A 20,349-nucleotide genomic window follows, 5' to 3' on the forward strand; every position below is an offset into this window, starting at 1 on the left:
ATAGTAGGCGAATGTGATCTTATCACTCCAAGGAAGTATTTCTGGCAAATATGAAACCAGAAGGAAAAAATAAAAAAGAAATCCTCCCTTGGCAGAGAACCCAAAAGCCCATGGCATTACTCTTTGATATTCTGACATGCAATTTTCTGCGTTGGAATTAAAATGTTCACCATTTGATCAGGGACCCCGATAGGAACCTGAACCCATTAATCAGCTGTGACAGAGCATTAATTTACTGATCAATGGGTAAAGGAACAGAAATAAGAATGTGTTGTCTTCTCAGGGGGCTGTTTCCCACAGAAAAGGCCCACTACCCTTCGACACTGCCACCCTGCGTGCACGAAACCCTTCTCGCATTGCACGCCGGTAAGATTGCTGCGTTTCGATCAGGAAGCTGTGGTCGGTCTCTCTGGAGTTTTTTGTGTTGTTTTCTGCTCACATACCTCTTGGTGGGAGGCTGCATGGATCGTGATAGATGGCGTTTTTAATTTCCTAAAGCAGGCCACTAGAAGCTAATCAGATTAATTTAACTGTTTGTGTCAGTTAAGATGTACACCTGTGAGGATGTTTAGGGTGGGGGATGAGAATTAATGGCCACAGCTCGATGTTATACTGCCCCTAAGAGTATCGTCACGCAACTGCACGGCACGTCTTGTAAAGCGTGGGGTAACAATTGCAGCAGTCTTCCCTGGGCAGTAAACGATCCACTTTCCATGCAGAGTGGAGTGTGTGGGTGTGAGAAGGGCTACACCGAAGTGATGACCTCGCATGGCTTCTTGGACTACTGCACCAGAACCCCTGGAGTGGACAACAGCAAGAAAGCCGATGTGAAAACTAACTCTGGAAGATTAAAACCGCGGCCGTCTCAGTCCAACGACCTCTTCAGCGAGTGGACCTTAAGGCCCGTTGGCCCAGGTACTGAAATGCAAATGATCTGCAGCAATCAATCACATTGTTCCTGCTTCTAAAAATACCCTACTTCCTGTAAAATAAACGGACAAAAGGAAAAGCAAGAGCCTCTTTGGACCTTCCATAAAAATGAATAGGGACCAGATACTGTAATAACAAATTAAACACTTAATTTACTGAATTTCCACACAGAATGACACTAAAAGTATCAGTAATATGTTTTTAGGTGTGTTATTAGGTTGGAATCTATGTACTTTAAAAGAAATTTTAAATAAAAATCCTCTTTTATGTTTATTATTTAATTTATTTTTATTATTGTTTATTATTATGATTATGTTTATTTAATTTCCCTTTGGGATTAATAAAGTACTTTGGAATTTGAATTATCTTTATCTTAAACCCTAAAATTAGAAATGACGAGATATTTTCTAAAGTAAAGAACTTTTCAACATTTTCTCACATAATCACAGGATTATGTGTATTTTACTGGGATTTTAATCCTGATAGCTAATTCAGAAGTTGAAGAAAACTTCTAAATGGCTTTCAGTGGTTTATTTTGCTTTTCCTTTATTTTTTCTTGCAAAGATAAATGGATGACGTTTTCTGTTATGTGCAAATCTGGTAAAGACATAATTTTCTTTCCACTTGACAAACATGGTGTGTCACGCAAACTCCTGCTGGGGTTGTAATCTGTCAGTATGTGCAAATGGTTTGGACACTTTAGCAAGATAATTTGACCACATTAAATATCTTCTTGTCAGTATGTGGGCACAGAGTTTCATGACCGCCTAAACAGTCTTTAAATGTCTTTATTTAAAATCTCCCTTTTGGTCACACAGATGGAAGAGTGAAGCTGTGGGTTTATGCCGTAGCCATCGTTGGATTCATTGTCGTACTTTTCATCGTCACGCTGTCATTCCTGATCTGGTACGTCCAATTCCACTGTCTGCAAAATGTTCTTTGCCATATACGATTGTTAAAGGAGGGGCTTCTTTGTAGGTTTTCCTCTCTCTCACACACACACACTCACACTCACATACACATACTTGGTATGAGAAAAGCATAAACATGGAGAGGCAAAAAGAAATTCCTTTCCTCCAACACAACCTTGTCAAGTATGAGTTATACTCCTCCACACTACTTTGTCTGTTGTGAGCTCCTGTTATCAGTTAATGAAATTCTCTTTAAAGACTGAAATCAAGTTGGACTGCCTTGTGCTGCACCAAGCTACATGCTTTCTGAGTTTTTTGTGTCTTGTCTCTTGCTGTTTTTTTAGCAAGCCATCCAAAACCTCCAAGGCGTCTCCTCCACCGCAGAAGCCCTTGACTCTTGCCTATGACGGCGATGTGGATATGTGACCTGGCTGCTATACCAGCAAGGTCACATGACTGGCCTTGGGCAGGATTCTGGCCTGGTTTGCATTGTTGCCAAGCACATACCCCGACCTGCTTGAGCCGGTGTTATGTTTGCGATAGTAAAGCGATTTGGTCTGCCGCTGACGGCGCCGAGTATTGGCCGGATCAAACAAGCGGAGCCAAAGCCAGTTGAGCCGAGACTGAGACATGGACCTCTAGATCCTTTTTTTCTATAACTGCCTGCAACATGAACACGCGGTCCAAGCACCATTTGCAAATGATGAAGCAAGAAGACTTTCAGGCACTAGAGACAAAATGAATCCACAAGTGAATCCACTGTGGAGGTTTTTGAAGTGTCAACAATCAGAGGGACCACATTTCTTTGTTTTATTTTTTTTTAATTTGTTTTGGAGATGCTCCAGTCTGTAGTTACACATTCTACTGAAAGGTATTTTAATTTTCCTCAATAGTTTCTGAACTTTGTGAAAGGTAAAGCTCTTTGGATAAACTCTTTTATTCCTTATTTTCAAACAAATAAGACGGTGTATGCACTACGTTAGTGCTGATTTTTTTTTTTTTGGATGACTTTTCTAGTGTTTTATCCGTAATGCAAGTTTTAATTTATTTATTTTTGCTGTCTGATTGTGTATTGTTGATGATGCAATATGTTGTGTATATGTGGAAACCAAAATCAAAGCCTGCCTCGAGTTTAAGGGCAAATGTAATTTGGCTATTTCTCCGTTCTCACGTGACTCCCAGCCATAGAAAATAAAATTCAGCAACAAGTTCATGTCATTTTTACTCGATAGGATACCATTTTGATGCATTTTAGAACAAAAATAATAAAAATAAAAATAAAAAAATCATGCAAATGAAAAGATTGGAAACCAGCATGATTGAAATCATACCTCATGCACAGTTTTAATGTGATGCAAAGCAAAACAGCACTTATCACTTAAATATAAAGGAGAATCACAAAGATGTTGGCTGGGTTACTCATGGTATCAGGCATGACATTATGACCACAGGCAGGTAAAATAAATAACACACACCCTTTCTGTTTGAGGTCACCTCTAAATGAGAGGTTTAGGTGGGAAGTGAAAATGTTTTCCTCCAAATCCATCAGTTAGAAGCAGAAACAAGTGTAAGCGAGTGAGTTTGACAAGGGCCAAGTTGAAATGGCTATTCAGATCGGTCAGAGCATCTACAGAACTGCAGCTTGTGTAGGATTTTCCCAGTCTGCAGCCGTCAGTATCTGTCAAAAGAGGTCCAGAAAGGGGACAGTGGTGAGCTGATTGAGGCCCAACGAGGCAGAAGACTGGCTACTGTGGTCCAACACAACGGATGAGCTACGGTAGTCAATAAAGCTCAATTGCTGCGTTTCTGTTTATTGTAACTCTGAGCAAATTTAGATTCTGACTCTTAATAAAATCCTAATGGGTATTTAGATATTATTTATTGGCCAGTGATCCCTGCCAAGTGATTGGTTTTTCCCATGAGACTATATATATATATATATATAATTTTTTTTTTTTTTTTTTTTTTTTTTACCCTTTTTTTACCAGGATAAAAACCCAATGAGAATAAAAACCTCCTTTAACTCTTCTTCAGGAAAATATTCGTGTTCAGTGAATTATTTTGAGGATACGGTTGTTGTGCTCTAAAGTGACTCTGGTGCCTATCAGTTGTTGAGCCTGGCTAGCCGTATGAATATGTTTTTGGCTACATCTCTGTTTATTTCAGGCTCCTACGCTCATTTTCTTACAGTAGAGACCAATAATATCTTTCAAAAAAACTATCTTTAAATCATCTATTGTCAAACCGTGAAAGTGGAAACAAAGTCTCAAAAATGTGCAAAACGGCAACAATGGAGAACTGGATCCCAGAGCAACAGAAGAAGGTGGCCTGGCCTTTGTGTCAGGTGGATGGCCAGGGTAGTGTGTACTGCTGTATGATGTGTGTCCCACCAGTGCTGCAGACACCACTGGTGCAGCCTTACGGCTGTGACATCTTTCAGCAGCATAGTGCGTCCTGCCACAAACCAAGAATGGTTTGAGGTGCTGACTTGGCAGCCAAATCCCCAGATCTCAGTTTAATTCAGTATGTGCTGGACAAATAAGTCCAATCCACGGAGGCCTGACCTTCCATCTTACAGGACCGAAAGGAGCTGCTGCTAACATATTCACTCCAAATACCAGAGGATCCATCCAGAGCCCGAGTGGAGTCGTTGAAAAGTTCATTGTTTTCATTATGTCAACAGGTTAAGGCTGTTCTGGCAGCAGAAGGGAGACCATCTACTACCTTAATGGTCATAATGTCATGTCTAATCTGTGTCTATTTGTTTCCAAGAAAATTCCTCATAGTTCTTATTTTTTAATCATTATTCCATACACTGTTTCAATTAACTAAAAAATAGTCAATGTTTTGTTTACAGCCTGAAGAAAAGATTACAAACACCAAATATCTGTTAACTATCTTCAAGCATCAATGGTTTTTAATAAGTCTGAGTGGATTTTAAAACCCTTTTCACCTTCACTTCCCTTTTCAACTCAGTGGAGGATCCGTATTTCCTGCTTTTGGTGATTTTGGTGCTCACCAGGTATTAAGCTGTTTCTCATTCGGCCTCCACTAATCAGAGAGATTCACATGTGCATCTCAATAAGTTTGAACATAACTGAAAAGTTACTTTATTTCTGCAATTTAGTTAAAAAATGTAAACTCGTGTTTTATAGATTCATCAGACACAGTGATATGAATATTAATCTCATTTTAATGATTATGGCTCTCAGCTAATGAAATATTTTTTTCTTCATAAAATAGAGAGTACTACATAACATCAATAATAAAAAACAAATTGCATAAATATAACGGCATGGCAATGTTACGACCTACACAGTCATTGTGAAGACTGCTGACTTGACAGTCTTCTTGGCAACTCGTTGAAACTCTCCACAACAAGGTTGCAGCTGGTAATTCAGAGCGTCATGTCAAAGTGGAAAGCTGAGTGTAAGAAAAAGTGCACAAGCAGCAGGAATTTAACCACAGCCTTCAGAGAACCAAAGCCTGCTCACAAATTTGAGATTCAAAATTCTCTTCGTGCCGCGCTGCATTAATCTAATAACTCACGTTACAAAAACAGCGTTGACCAAATATTAGGCCTGTCACAGTAACAAATTTTACTTAACAACAAATAGTCTCTAAAATTATAGATCTAAACAATAAAGTTTATTTTCAAGCACAATAACTCAAGTTTGCCCTCTCAAAGTCTAATAAATTTTAATTCTGGGAAAAACACTTAACAGTGTAATTGAAAGACAATTTAAATATCCAAAATAAAAAAACAACAAAAAGTAATAAAATAAAAGGAAATAAAAACCACACACAACCAAAACAGATTGTAAAAATGGATTATGTAAAAGAAAATTGCCCTTCAAAAAATATTAACCATCGGAATCAATTTATTTTGCGATAAATTGTTTATTGGGACAGGCTTAGCATTAAGTGCTTTTCCTGACAAGCACATGGACACACTTCTCAGTAAGTTCTCAATTTTCTGAGAACTTGAATTTTAATTTTCCAGCAGTTGTGTCATCGAAATAAACAAATTATTCCTTGACATTTGTCCACCTGTGTGTATCAAATCTACGTAATCCACCAGTTTCATCGCCTGTAACTGAATAACTGAAATAATCAAACTTTTCGCTAATATTCTTATTTAATGAGATGCACCTGTTCTTGTATGTGACCTCATCTTGAATGTATTTATTCAGCCACTCTGTAATCCTTCTGGTTGTACAAATACGGTTGTTACATGTCACAACAACTGTATTTCGGCAGCTGTCTCTGTACGTAGGCATGCTTGATCTATTTTGGCAGAGAGCGCTCCAAGTGGCCTTGCAAAAAAGACTCTGTTTCATAAGTTGCCAAACATTTTAGTAATAGTCTCTTCTGGGGCAGTGTTTCTGAAATTTGGGAAACAAAAAGCACACATTGTAAAAAGTTGGGTACGGGAAAAACCCAAATTTTAATTATTCCGATGCTCTAGACAACATATCATAAGCTAACTAGAAGCATTTCTGTTCTTAGATGCTTATGAGATCTCCTTTGGGTGTGTCCGACGGATCAAAAAACATCTTTGCCTACTGTTTACAGTACCTAAGCTATTTGTGTTACTATTGTGTGTACATGGAGAACTGGACAAAATGCAAATAAATTGTGAAATCATGTGAAAATCAAAAAAAGGGCCTCCGTTTCTCTCACTATCCCCTCTCTGAGAGGGATATTTACAAGGCAGAAGCTCCAGACCAGGAACGATCTTTCATGGCTCCTTGACTTTCAAGTCCTGATACATCTGATATATTGTAATTACCACAGACTCTAAGGCAAAGCCCAGAACAGATAAGCAGTTGATAAGATTCATTTTGCCCTCCAGTCAGATTTCCAGTCCGATAGTCCCAGGATAATCCCGGGCTGCGAGCGAAGCAGAGTTTAAATCTTTGTCTCATCTAATTCATTTATTTAATCCTGTCACTTTTGCTTAAGACAAGGCTGAATTAAAACGCTTGTGTCACGGCCATCTGATCCATGGCGAAGACGGGGCCCAATCTTGTCATGTCCAATTCATCTCATTTGCGCATCTTTCAAGACACATTTGGAGGTTTTAGTGAGGATTTATGAGCAACGTGACAGTTTGAGCTTCTCGTTTTAATGTATTAAATTTGTTCCTATAAGGAAGCAGGAACACTCTAATAAAATATGGTTTGGTGAAGTTCTTCACAGCTGGGAGAGAGAGAGAAAAAAACTTAGCCGTTTGTGGGGCCATTTCAAACAATGAATGTTTACTGCTTTGTTTTTTTAACTAGAAATGGAAAAGGTGTTTATCTGCATCCCAGAAAATGAAACTGTGAAAGTATTATCCTTCTAGTCTCCCAAAAAACACTACATGTAATAATTTGAACTTCTAAAACAGTAGATGTTTTTCAATTTATATATAATCATTGTGTGAAGAGCCTGCTGACACAAAATGATAGAAGATAAAAACACCACAGGCAGAGGCTTAATCAGAGGTGATCAACTGCAGATCACTGGTTTAGTTTTGTTTATTTATAAACAACCTTTGGATGACCATCATTATGCATCCCTTCAGGGTATTCATATGAAATTTTGATTGCCTGGGATTACTTCTTGCAGCCACTTTTAATCAGATGAACTACTGAACTCTTTAAAATGATCTCACTTAAAACTGAGATCATTTTACTTCTTAATAAGCTGTGGAATGCCTTGGCATATGTATTTATAGTCAACTTTTTATGGACTGCATGAGAGGCACAAAACCCAGAAAAGGAGCATGTAGGGAGAATTATGATCCAACATTGTACAGCACCTTTAAAAAGGTTTCATAAACACAATTTTTACTTGCATTTGCATTCCACATTACTGGCCAAAGCAAATTAGAACATGATTGGAAACTTTTTTCTTTTTTTTTTTTCCAAAAATCTTAGACTGACATATTTTGCGTTATATCTTTTGTTTAGGGACATTCATTGTAACTACAACGCCACAGTCTCAGTGCTTCTGCAGCCTCTAACGTTTTGAACTTTGATCCATCTATCCTTGTATTATCTTTTGACCACACAGGAAAGGAATCTCCACAGCAGGGTGCTGCTTTCAGGCTAACCTGCACTAATCGTTTTCTACCAATCCTTCTGTTTCTCATCTAACCAGAACACCAATAAACTCCAGGCAAAGTCAGGACTATGTAATTCCATCCATCATATCACTTATAAAATATTTCATATTTCTTTCATAAAACTCATAAATAAAGAAGCAGTGAGTGAACCTCCCTGCCTGTTACATCTCTCTGCACCTACATAAGTGATTAGAGTTCAAAGAATTTTGTGATCGGTTTTCTTTGAGGTTTTATTTTACACATGGAAGTTTGTCCGAAACAAAACATGCAACTTCCTCCACGTACCTACAGAGCTGTGCATCATGGGGCAGAGGTATGAAATTCATATCCTCTTTAAGTCAGAACATCAAGCCTTCTCGTATTCCAAATACACAGAGTTTCTACAGATATTATCACTATAGGTTTCACTTACATGTTACAACTTAAAGGGTCAGGAGGAATTATTTTTTTTATATAAATTCTACATTATCTGAAATAGATGCTGGATATGTTGAACAAGAGCTAAAATCAGATGCTATTCCCATTTTGAAGGTTCACAGTTAACAGCTTTCCCACTTCTAACATTATGCAATCCTGATCTTGAAACTGCAGCAGTTAGGCATGCAACATGCAATAAACCTTAAGTAGCCTCTCTGTGAGTGCCTTCATAGGACCTCAGCACTCTCTGCACCCTCCCATATCAGTAAAAGGAGTGATGTGGGCCTCCTCTGCAAGCTTTCTTTTCTGAAGCTGTTTTACTGACATGTTGGTGTCTCTGAGCCTAGAACTGCATCGGCGTTTGCTGTCTTTCCAAAACAATTGTTGATGTGGAGGAGTAAATGATCAACTGTTCTACCTTATTTTTATCTTCATGCTCAAAAGTGTCCACATTCTCCACAGAGGTAAAGGAGGGACTGGTGCTTCAGACTGAGTAAAGCAATTCTTAAAAACCTCTAAGAGAAATATCAATACGTTTTGTCTCTTATCTTACAGTCTGAAGCTTCCTCATCCATTTAGAGGCTCTCAAAAGTTACTTGCTTCGTTATTCTAATTTCTCTGATTGTGCACATCATTATCATTATTATGTTGCACATGAAATAGCTGTGTTCTTTCCTGTGTTTTTGACCTTATCTGGTAGTTATATTATTTGCACACAAGAGGGCAGTGCAGTGAGAGAAAGGTGTGGTCACCTTACGTTACGGAGGTTTAATTTGGTTTCAGCCAGACACCTGTTTGTTTTATAGATATTAGGATCCAACAGATGGCGGTAGAGCAACAATTATGGATGCAAGCTGCCGTTAAAATCTAAGAAAGAAGAAGAAGAACCTGTTTGTTTTCTTTTGCTTGGGTTCTTTTGCTCAGTGTTTGGCAACCACGGATATGCTTTTGGTATGTGTGTTTTTTTAATTACTTTTTTATGAATTGTAAAGAGAAATGTGAATTATTCTTCAATTTTTTTTCACCCATAGGATTATGTGCATAAATATTTGATACTTTCAGATTTACTTTTTTTTTTAAAAATGCACATAAAATCTTAAATTAATGTAAGTATCTAATGATTCACAAGATAATTAAATTGATAAGCTGGAACATGGATATGAATTGAATTTATATATATATCTCTGTTTGTTGTTTAAGAAATTCAACCTATAACTAATAAACCAACCAAAAAATAAAAATGCAGAGGGAAGTCGTCCAGAGTCTTGTGTGGGGGTTAAAGAGAAAATATTTCAAAACTGAGAGATTTGAAACAAATAGATGAGATAAATCTGATAAAACAATTACTGTAAATCTGAGCAGGTTAGTTTGGTTAATTTTAGCTCAAAGCACCATTTCATCTGTACAGTCATTGTAGCACCTAACATCTGTGAGCCTGGGGACTAATTAACGATGATAAACTGAGTGTTGTGAGCTGAACTTGTGTGTGTAATTTTTCTATTGAGTGCAGATGGGTGTGAGAGTGTGTGCGTACGCAGAGATAAAAGGAGAGAGGGAGGTTTTAACAGTGGCTTCTAATGAACATCTGGCACAGAATTAGACGTAGTTAGTCAGACTAAAAATCTCTTTCATCATTTGCAGGAGGGAGTTCATTCCAATTAGATGGATCATGGCTGAAAAGTGCTAACTTTTCCACCCCCTGGATTGTTTTTGTCTCCTTTTTAACCCTGTAACTTTGTGTCTGACAGAGAAAAGGTGACATGGAAAACAATGAGACCAAAGAGATAAGATGGTGCAACCCTGTGTAATTAATGGAAGGACTTTGAAGTCGAGTCTGACATGAACAGTGACCTGGCAGTTTTTTAAAGCGTATGGAAAACTCAGAACCCAAATAATGTTTGTTTCACTCCCAATTCAAATGTTTCAAAAGCTAATTGCAGGACTAATGAAAATGAGTGAAGCTAACAGTATAACAGCTTTAGCATAACTCTGTGTCCAATAATGAATGAAGGCTGGACTTATCAAGAGACGGTGGGTCAAGCTGCTGCCTCTCCAACTGGTCTTCTTACGGAAACCATCTGTGCCAGAGGAACTCTAAAAGCAGATCATCCTCCAGATGTATACCACTTACCCCTTTATGTCGTAAATTTAAAATCTCCGCCTGGATGTTTTTTTTGTTTATTTTAAATGTACGTAGTTCTTTAAATGTCCTGTGAGTAAATTTATTTGCTCATATGTCCATAACTATCTAGCAAGTAATTTTTGCAACTTACCGTCTATTAAAAGTGCCACTCCCTGTTAGAGCGGGAGTGAAATTACCATAATAACCTGATTTTGGCTGGAAAGCGCAACGTCTCCCCTTTCAGAAACTGCTGGGATTTTTCAGATAGCGCAAAATGTGGCGTAATTACGGTACTGCAAATTTGGCTGAACTGCTACATTAAGACTTATAGGATTAAACACTACGTTATTCAGTTTTTGAACATGTCAACAAGCCAATATTTTTAATTAAATATATTGCAATTATTTGTGATATTTATCCATAGGTTTCACTATAGAGTGTCATAGACAGAAATTGACGCTTTTGAAATTATGTAACTTGTATTTTTATAGATAGATCTTTTGCATTCAAGCCTTGACATTTTAATAGATGCAATTCTATTGACTCCACTGTAAACAATTCACATTATTCTTTTATGTATATTTTGAAAACATTTGAACAAAACCAGGTTATTATCGATCACCTTGTTAAGTATGTACAAAAACATTAATACCATTCAATCCCACCACAATTTAAAAGTAACTCCAAATCAGGCTCCAAATGAAGTTCTGCTCTAGCCCCCATTGAACCTTGGACCGCCTGTGAACATGAAATTTCCCTCAGATTTGACAAAAACTACTACAATGAAATTTAAGGCAGTAAAGTCAGATTAGAAGCTCAGGTCTTTCATAGGATAATATTCTGGAAATAAACGCTAAACGTACAAATGACAGCGCGCAGGCCTTGGGAAGACGGATTTTCTTTGGCGGATTTCCTCCGCCACCTTTCGCCCTCCCTAAAGGGAAGAAGCTGTGACACATGTGGGAGGGGTCACTCCAGCCTTCCACCTTCCCCCCGGGACGCTGCTCTGCCGGAAGACCGTAGTAAGTGATCATCGTCACGATTTGCTTTTCACGCTCATGACGGGAATCTTAGCGAACGATGAAAGTCTCTCTTTGACGCTCACTGAGCGGAGGACGGACGCGTTTTGTTCGTATTCATGATTATGTCGGAGGGGACGTGACAGCGTCTGTCTGCCTGCGTGCCGCTCTGTGTTTCCGCTGCCGCCGAAGTCATTTTTGTCAATAAACGGGCAGCTCTGTCGTAATAAAACAGGGAAGGGAAAAAGGCAGATGAATTTCCAGCTTTGGCGTTCCAATAATGGAGAAATACGCTTTGGTGTGGTGACGTTCAACCATACATGACTCTGTTTTAAATAGTAGATCCCATTGGACAAATGTTATCTTATGTTTGTGTTTGTACTGTTGGGTGTTTAAGTCAAATTAAAACACCATACAGAACATGGACAGCATGTTTCCGGTTTTATTTGGAAGTGAAATGTGATATACTTTACATAATTTGCAACCGATAAGCTTGACTGTACTTTATTTGGCTTTTTTTGTGATGTACAGCTGAGTCTGACACATTTGATTAAAACACAGTGGCATCATCATCCTGTGGGAATGTTTTTTGTAGCGTGGACAGGGTTTTTTGAAGAGTGGAAGATAAATGGAACTAAATACAGGAAGAACACCTGTTAGAGGCTGCAGAAGTCTTGAGACCTGGTGAAGGGACTAACTTCTCTGCAGGAGATAGCGTAAAGTGAATTTGATTAAAGTGTACGGCCCAGCCAAAGTATAAACCTAAATGAATTGCCTCTTGTCCAGACAGGCATCATGGGATCCCCACTGAAAAGTCTGGTTCATGATGATGAAAGGTACCAGAGATCCTTCCACCTTTTTCTGGAGCGCTCCTCTGAACACCAATGCATGCGGGACTTCATCCACAGTAAACTACCTGACATTCTGTCCAGGTAAAAGCTCATTTAACAATGATTTAACACATGGACAACTGAAAATATTACGGTCTGTGGTTGCATTTTCTTTAGAATTTTTTTTATACATGCCCAATAAAAATAAAAATAAAAAATCTGTGAATAGGTGAATTTCCTGGGAATTATTTTTGAATGATTCCACATAAAAATTCATAAAAACTGAATTGTGAATACAGTGAAAACTGCAAAGATAAGTGCAATACTAATCATCCAAACTTTCACCATCCTCCCCTGCACCGTCACAACATTTCGTAGAGGAATATTTCTCGACAAGATAATTGTAATTTTGACATGTCTTGACAAAATTATTATGATTATGTAGAGTTTGTTTGAAAGAGGAAAATATTAATTTGCATGAAAGAAACAAAACTTTATTAAATGGGTTAGTCATTTTTGCTAATCTTTTCTTGCTTTTGGTTGGTGATTTTCACAGATAAATTATTTGAAATTTAAATAGGAACCGACTTTCATAAAAAAAAACATGCTGTCTGCTGCTTCAGCTGTGTTACAATTGGAATAGAATATATTAATATTTTTTCGGATTAAAAGTTCAAATGAACCTTTCACTTAAGTTTGTGAAATACATATGTATTTTCTTGTTGCATAAAGCCTTCATTAATGGTGCCAAAATATAATTTGAAACAATAATGCATTTGATGAAGGAAATAAAATGCAATTCGTTGTCAGTTGAAGATCAGGATTAAGTTGAGACAAGTCTGTATCTTGGCTTTTAAAATCCTGCAGCTGTGAACTGTGAAGAACATGTGATGTGACATCAGGGTTTTTGATTAACTGGAGAACCATAAACAGGAGATGGTTTTGACCTTTAAGCAACTGGTAGGTAAAAGAAACACAAGTTAGTACTTATTGTTGGAAAACGGAATATGTGAATTTCATTGCAATGCATGTAATTTGAACGTATCAGTTTGCTGTACGAAAAAGTAAATATCTAATTAATTGGAGTGCAGGGATATTCTGAGAGACATGAATCGGAAAGATACAAAACCTGTGAGAATCAATAATCACCACCTGTGGCGCTTATCACTTTTAACTAAACTTAAGTCCAAAGTCTGTTTCACAGATTAACAATGCGTGGCTGACGATCTAAATGTATATTTTAACCAGTCAAATAGTATGTGCATGGTTGTGAATTCCCAAAAATTCACAACCAACAGCGCAGGCTGTGGGAGGTGACTGACGTGCTGCAGTGAACCCAACCAAACTCGGCTCTTTTTTGACGTTTTCACAAGCAGATCCGTCAGGAAGCCGGTGGGATGTGACTTGCAAGTTAATTAAAAGGTGTAATGGAGTTAATAAAAATGTACGTTGATTGACAGAACGCGCCACAGCGACATTCAAAGCCTAAGTTCTTGCAGAGGCTTCAGTCGCTAGATCAGAACATCTCACATTCCCGAGTGTCGGGCAGAATTGTCAGTTACAGGCCCAAAAAGATGTGACCCACATTTGGCAGGTTGGAAGCTGTGAATTTCAAGGCGTCGCTGCTCTGAAGACACTCTGCTTTTTCTGCTCTCCCCGCAGCATTGGAGATGGAAAGTCCCATCTAAATGTCATTGGAGTTGGAAGCGGAGCTGGTAAGAGCACAAACTATATGACGCTGACACCGCTGAACTTAGCTTATGTGCAGCGTGACACAGTAAATAGCTGAATGACCTCTGCAGCAGATAGCTAAGGTGAGGGAACGTTGGCGAATCAGTCGGCTGCTGCTGAGCCTGGAGAGTTTATTCATGGCTGCTGTGAGAAGAAGAAAAGACAGTGTGGAGGCTTTTTGTCGCCATCTGACCATTTTATTTACTATTAGTTTGACAAAATGACCTAAACACCATGTAGCTTTACAGCACCAGGTTCTATTACAATACAGTCATTTCTTTTCCTGTGCAAACTGAGCACTTGCCCTCAGAGTACTGCTACCCTTTACTTATGTCCAAGCCAATCCTTTTACTTTACCCGAGCTGTCATTTCTGTATCATAATGGATTCTCTAATGGACTTGAAAATCCATTAGAATGACTACAAACTTCCCTGCAAGGTAAAACAATTCACTGCATCCTCGCATCGGCTCCATGGCTTAAATTTACTCCTCTCATCGTGGCAACTTGTCACCTTCAATAGGAAAGAGAACAACATTTTCTCCCTTTAGTCAAATGATACTGAAAGAATAATAGTTAGAGTACCTGCCCTAGTTTTTAATTCATGTGGACTTTGAGGTTACTTCATTTGGACGCAAAATTTTCATCAAAATCCATTGTGACTTTGAGTATTTCTTACATAACAGGATAATTGGGACTTTTTAATCTACTTTTTTTGTGGTGACATCGTAATGTTGTATTTGACTTGCCTAAGAGCCCAGCGTTGGGAATTATAAAGTAATGTCACATCCAGCATAAATGAGTTGTAGCTGCGAGGCAGAACTCCAGAGTGATTCACTAAATGCTCTGGTGCCGTCTACTGTTAGCATTACAACATGATAAACAGTGTTTCTTTCAGTTCCTTCTATACAAGCACTAAAAGATATATATATATATATATATATATTATTTTATTTTATTTTTTTTTTTAATTGAAGCTCTATTAAACAACTAGGAAGAATTTGGGTGGAGCAGACAGTCTACATTCAGATGTAAGTAGTCATCCTTGATGTAGATACATAGGCTTCAAATTTTGACCTCAGAAATAAAACCAAAAATCCAAACACAACATTTTTTACCTTCAGTAGATGGCATTCTTAGAATGCAAGTTTATAAATTCAAATTAGTTGGTCACAGAGGTTGGAGCAAACAGGCTTAAAACACATACACTCTATGGATATGGAATTAAGTTTATCATTCAATTTCATATTTTGCTCCAAATGGGCACAAAGCTAAATATAAAAAAAGATATTTTAAATTTCTTTTGTCTTGTATTCTATGCTGACTGAAGTGCATTTCTGCTTCTTTTGAAAGATGAACTTACATTTCTAAGTGTGGTGGCGTTTTTAAAAGTCAACACAAGTGAATATGAGATGTAGCAGCATTTGTTTAACAAAAGTTGTTTCATTTTTGTATGAAAGCTTTGGCTTCAAAGCTAGATCTGCATGTAAACTCAACGATGTGTGAGACTTGCTACTAAGTGGTGCAACAGAACAAACCTGTTCAAAAAGTTGAAACCTGAACACTAAACACAGTCACATGTGAGCAGCTAAAACAGAAAGTGGCTAAAATGTACATGTTGGTCAATGTTCCAGTTATTTCAGGTCGAAAGCAACTCTGAACAGCTTTCGAAACGGCAACGTCAGCTATATTTAAAATTTAACCTATGATACAATTTTTCTTTGGTTTTCTTTTTGTAACACATCATTATAAAAAACGAAGGGATTTCAACAAGTTAACATTTTGCCTCAAACTTTTTCTTTTTTTTTGTTTTTAACTGCCTTGCTTCTTCTAGGTGAGATAGACCTAGAGATGCTCAACGAGCTACATAAGAAGCATCCAGGGGTGACAGTAGATAATGAGGTGGTGGAGCCAAGCAGCCAGCAGCTACACAACTACAAAGGTACAGTCTTCTTAAGGTTCACCCTCTTCTTACAAAACGTGTCTGTGTTCACGTGCATTCTAAAAGATGTTTCAATATTTAATTTTCTGGCTGGAAAGGGTATATTCTTTGTATTTTTAATGCTGAAGCATTATGTTAAAGCTGCCTTTAACCTTCTTATCAATAAATTAATAAAACCATTGCTCCCTTATTAGAGAAGAGCTGATCATTGAACCACAATGACCACTTGTCATACTTCCAATGACAAGTGGCTGGTTGTCTGCAATCTGATGCTTAACACAGTTGCAGTTTAAGGCTTCTAGTTTGCTTTACTGCACTTCCAGATATCCATAAGCTTCTTAAAATCAATGGTCAGTTAGGACTGAACTTTGGAGACAGACCAGGAACAAAGCAGAGGAACAAACCAGGCTGAAGTAAGACTTGGGTTTTAATGAGCAGAGAACGATGCGTATCGGGTGTGCGTGTGTGCGTGCGTGCGTGCGTGCGCGCGCTTACTTGGTTCATGTTCTGGCATGTGTTTACCTCCGTACCTGCTCTTGCAACTTGACAAAGTTTACATAAAGGAGCCACACCACCAGACAATCACAGACTGATCTTTTTCATCCCATATCCATACAAATGCTGCATTCACTATTCCTGAATTTTCCTTAATTTTCCCACTGTGGGAACATAAAGCATATTTCTTTCTTTTTTTATTTTTTTTTTTGACATTACCCCAAAAAGTCAGTGGGGCCAGTAGAATGTCACTCGATTCAGTTGAATGACTCAGATTTAATGTTTCCTGCTGTACAACATAAAGGCTCATTAATAAAACACATACAGGGATCTGTTGCCTTATGTTTAAATAAAAAATGATGATTAAATAAATAATCATCATTTATGAGATACAAAACAGCCAAACAGAGAAAGAAATTTCTGACCTGAGTTTAAATGTTTTTTGTGTTTACCACCTTTTTGGAAATTTTGTCTTTTTTTTAATTGAGAAAAGACAAAATTTCCAAAATTAGCTTACACTTCACTTTGTAAAACAAGAAAATGTTCCATTTGGCCTAGTTCCTTTTGGATTATTAAAAAAAACCTTTTACATCAACATTTAGCGAAGGCATGGTTCCTTTTAGATTTCAAATTTAAAAAGAGTCCATTTGTAAAATTAAAATGAAATTATTTAGAAACATCTGGTGCAAATTAATTAAATCAAGTTATCAAAAAATGCAAAAAGAAATATAAATAGTGAGCATAAATTGCACATCCCCAAACAAATACACAGCTGTAGCACCTTTTAATTACAGCATTTAGTTATACAGAACTATGCAACTCCCATCAATTATATTTAATCAAATTAACATAAAATCATGTAGCTTTGTAGGAATTTTTTTGGCACATTTGGATGCTTCAGTTACAGTCATAGTTTACTGAGAAGTTACAACTGAGAATATTAAACAAGCCAAGTGTGCAAAAAGGTTCTACAGCATAAAAAATATAACGAAGCACAGTAAAGACAGACATCAAAAAAGCAGAGTGGCATTGCAGAGAGCCTGATGGTCCTCCAAGATTCATGAAAAGCTAGAATGGAAACTGGTCAGAGAGGCTGCCAGGAGGCCTGCGTGAACAATGAAGGAGCAGCAGGAATTTCTGGCAATTGCTAGTTTTATGTTCTGCATGTGACAACGACAGAAGATCTGTGTGGAGGCATGAACACAGCTGCACTCAAAAGATGTCCACAAAATCTGACAACAGTTTGGGAACTTTTGCATGAAAGAGTGGACAAGTTCCAAGTCGAGATGTGAAATGCTGACAGACTCCCGTCAAAGAAGGATGGATGCTGAAGCTGAATAAAAAGCTGCTTTCACAAAGGATCAGCTCAAAGGAGAGTGCAAACAGGAGATTGTACGCTGCCTTGGACAGATTGTTTCCTCTTTCTAACCAATGTGTGTGTTCTTCAGATAACACAAGGTGAATTGGAACATTAAAGATGGAACAAGTTTGGAAATTATTTGTTATGGTCTCCTTTTTTTTACATCATAAAAACCTGATATTTTGGAATGTGTACACTTTTTAGCTCAGTGTATTTCTTTTCTATACCTCCCTACATAAAAAAAACAGCTGTTATATTTGTTAAATATCTGTCTTAAGTTTTAGTGTCGCAGAAACCTGAGCTAAACTACATCAAGTTCACCTGGAACAAGATGACGGCCTCGGAGTTTGAGGAGCGCTGGAAACTGAGCGAGACGACGAAGAAGGCAGACTTCATTCACATGATACAGGTTGGTGCTGAAGTATTGCCAGCCCTCGTGCTGTATTTCTGACACATCTAGGTCATATTCATTAGGTGGCACTCGGCAGCAATTAATCCCATTAGGGCATCTGTCTACCATAGCAATATAATTAGGTGCTCCATGAATGCAGTTACAGGCTCATTATGTGCGGTGAAATCGACAGATGCTGTACTATGTGAAGGATCCCGGTGCTACCATCAGCTTCTTCCAGAGTCTCCTCGATAAGAATGGGAAGCTTCTCATTATTCTTGTGTCTGGTGAGTTGATTGACGTCAATTTAAATTAACAACCGTCCTTGTTATTCCTCGCTGATGTGAAGGAAACTGTTACGCTTCGTTTGTTCAAGGGGAAATACAGTTGCAAACTATTTCACATTTTGTTGTGTGAGAACCAGACATGTCAGTGTATTTTATTAGGGTTTCATGGAGTAAATGAACAAAACGTGAAATAAATATGCATAAATATATGAGGTGGAAGGAAAATGAGAAATGGCATTCATCATTTTTTCACTCCGATGCCCCAAACAAACTGCATTATGTTTCACTGTCAGACTGTCTGTCTGTGCAAGGAGAGCATTAATCAGAGAATGAGCAAAGATGACTCTGGGGGAGCTTCAAAGATCCATAGCTCAGGAGGGAGACAACAGCTATTAACTACGGCGGTGATAAAGTGAGAAGAACCAAGAAACTGTCACGACAAAACCCCCCGTTTGCAGTTTTCCACATGACGGAGCAAACATTACGACAAATTTGATATAGTCAGAAGGAACAAAAATCAGACTTTTGTGCCTTCATGCAAAATGCTACGTGGGAGTATACAGACACAGCACATTGCTGTTAACACACCTACCATTCATGGCAGGAGCAGGAGAGATGGTCAGAGCTGAGTGAGTCTAGTTTAGTCAGAGAAGATGACTTCAGGCTGAGGTGGAGGTACGAAAACCTCAATCCAATTGAGAATCTATTGCAAATTTGGTTTAACGTTGAATTTCACAGAGCCTGGACTGTTTTAGAAATAAGATTGTGTGTTTAGATAAAGCAAAGCCAGCAGGAACATAGTCCTGCCGGCTGCAGCGAACCGTCTGAATATAAACCCACATGACACTCATCAGGTTTTTTCACTTGTGAAACAATTTTGACAACTGTGCATTATTTCTGAACTACGCAGTGTTTTCTGTTGGTCTACAACATAAAACACCTGTAAACATTGTCACCATTTGCTACCATGCTGACGCTAGCACTGTTTCTGACCCACCTGTTCAAGGAGAGAGCGGCTGGGGGAAGCTGTGGCGGAAATACAGGCACGAGCTCTGCAATACAGAAATAAGTCAATGCGTGACCACGGGAGACATCAAAAGCCTCCTGGACTCAAAGGGAGTGAGCTACCACAGCTTTGACCTGCCATCTCAAATGGATATCACCGAGTGTTTCACGGAGGGAGATGAAAAGGGGGAGCTGCTGCTTGACTTTCTCACCGAAGTGCTGGATTTTAATAAAACGGCGTCACCAGAGCTGAAAGACGGCGTGTTGGAGCTGCTCCGGCATCCGGACTGCAGCATGGAGTCTGAGGGCAGAGTGATCTTTAACAACAACCTCGGTGTCATAGTCATCGATAAGCCAAATTAAAAGCAGATCTTAGCTAGAGTGAAGGTCAAATTAGTCCTAGATGATGATGAAATACTTTCAAGCACATTGAGTATCTTCAAGCTTTATCCTGTATTGAATTTGGTTTTGTATACATGTTGATGTTTTATGACTTCTAAAGTTCTCTAACGTAAAATAAATGAATATATTGCTTTCAATTTTTATGATTAAACTTGTATTATTATGACATCAAAGATCATTCTTACTCCGTTACAGACACTAGATTTTTTATCCGGTCATTACAGTTTGTAATGAGCTGCTGTTGGCAGGCTGCTGCCCAGACCCCATTATACTGCTGCTTTCTCCGGGAGCGTTTTATTCCAACTGTACAAATAAATATAGAACTGGACAATTAGCTTTTCATGGAGAATCAATTCAGATAAGCTTAAAGTAATTGTGCATTATGTTTTAAAATGAT

The 20,349-nt window shown here is 38.1% G+C and overlaps 2 protein-coding genes across 3 annotated transcripts in view; both read left to right on the forward strand.

The window, feature by feature from the left end:
• The window catches only part of thsd7ba (thrombospondin, type I, domain containing 7Ba), a 120,454-nt gene extending 117,405 nt beyond the window's left edge, over positions 1 to 3,049 (forward strand). The window contains exons 23-26 of the mRNA XM_088008347.1: positions 284 to 366; positions 720 to 915; positions 1,749 to 1,836; positions 2,186 to 3,049. Of these exons, the coding sequence (XP_087864473.1) occupies positions 284 to 366; positions 720 to 915; positions 1,749 to 1,836; positions 2,186 to 2,267 (449 nt within the window). The 3' untranslated portion in view covers positions 2,268 to 3,049. The remainder of the gene's footprint in view (positions 1 to 283; positions 367 to 719; positions 916 to 1,748; positions 1,837 to 2,185) is intronic.
• Positions 3,050 to 11,441: 8,392 nt separating this feature from the next.
• LOC106923411 (histamine N-methyltransferase) lies at positions 11,442 to 20,089 on the forward strand. 2 transcript variants are annotated; one of them, XM_014996418.2, is made up of 7 exons: positions 11,442 to 11,514; positions 12,302 to 12,443; positions 14,004 to 14,056; positions 15,905 to 16,012; positions 18,146 to 18,276; positions 18,452 to 18,545; positions 19,552 to 20,089. In XM_014996418.2, the coding sequence occupies exons 2-7, from the start codon at positions 12,307 to 12,309 to the stop codon at positions 19,911 to 19,913; spliced, it is 885 nt and encodes a 294-aa protein (XP_014851904.2). In that variant the 5' UTR covers positions 11,442 to 11,514; positions 12,302 to 12,306; the 3' UTR covers positions 19,914 to 20,089. The 2 variants fall into 2 exon arrangements, with proteins under 2 accessions (XP_014851904.2, XP_014851906.2); XM_014996420.2 differs by having other exon boundaries at positions 11,446 to 11,514; positions 12,298 to 12,443.
• Positions 20,090 to 20,349: the final 260 nt, after the last annotated feature.

The sequence above is a fragment of the Poecilia mexicana genome, unplaced genomic scaffold, assembly GCF_051168715.1.
Source record: "Poecilia mexicana isolate PSO_F unplaced genomic scaffold, ASM5116871v1 scaffold_2, whole genome shotgun sequence".
Lineage (NCBI taxonomy): Eukaryota > Metazoa > Chordata > Actinopteri > Cyprinodontiformes > Poeciliidae > Poecilia > Poecilia mexicana.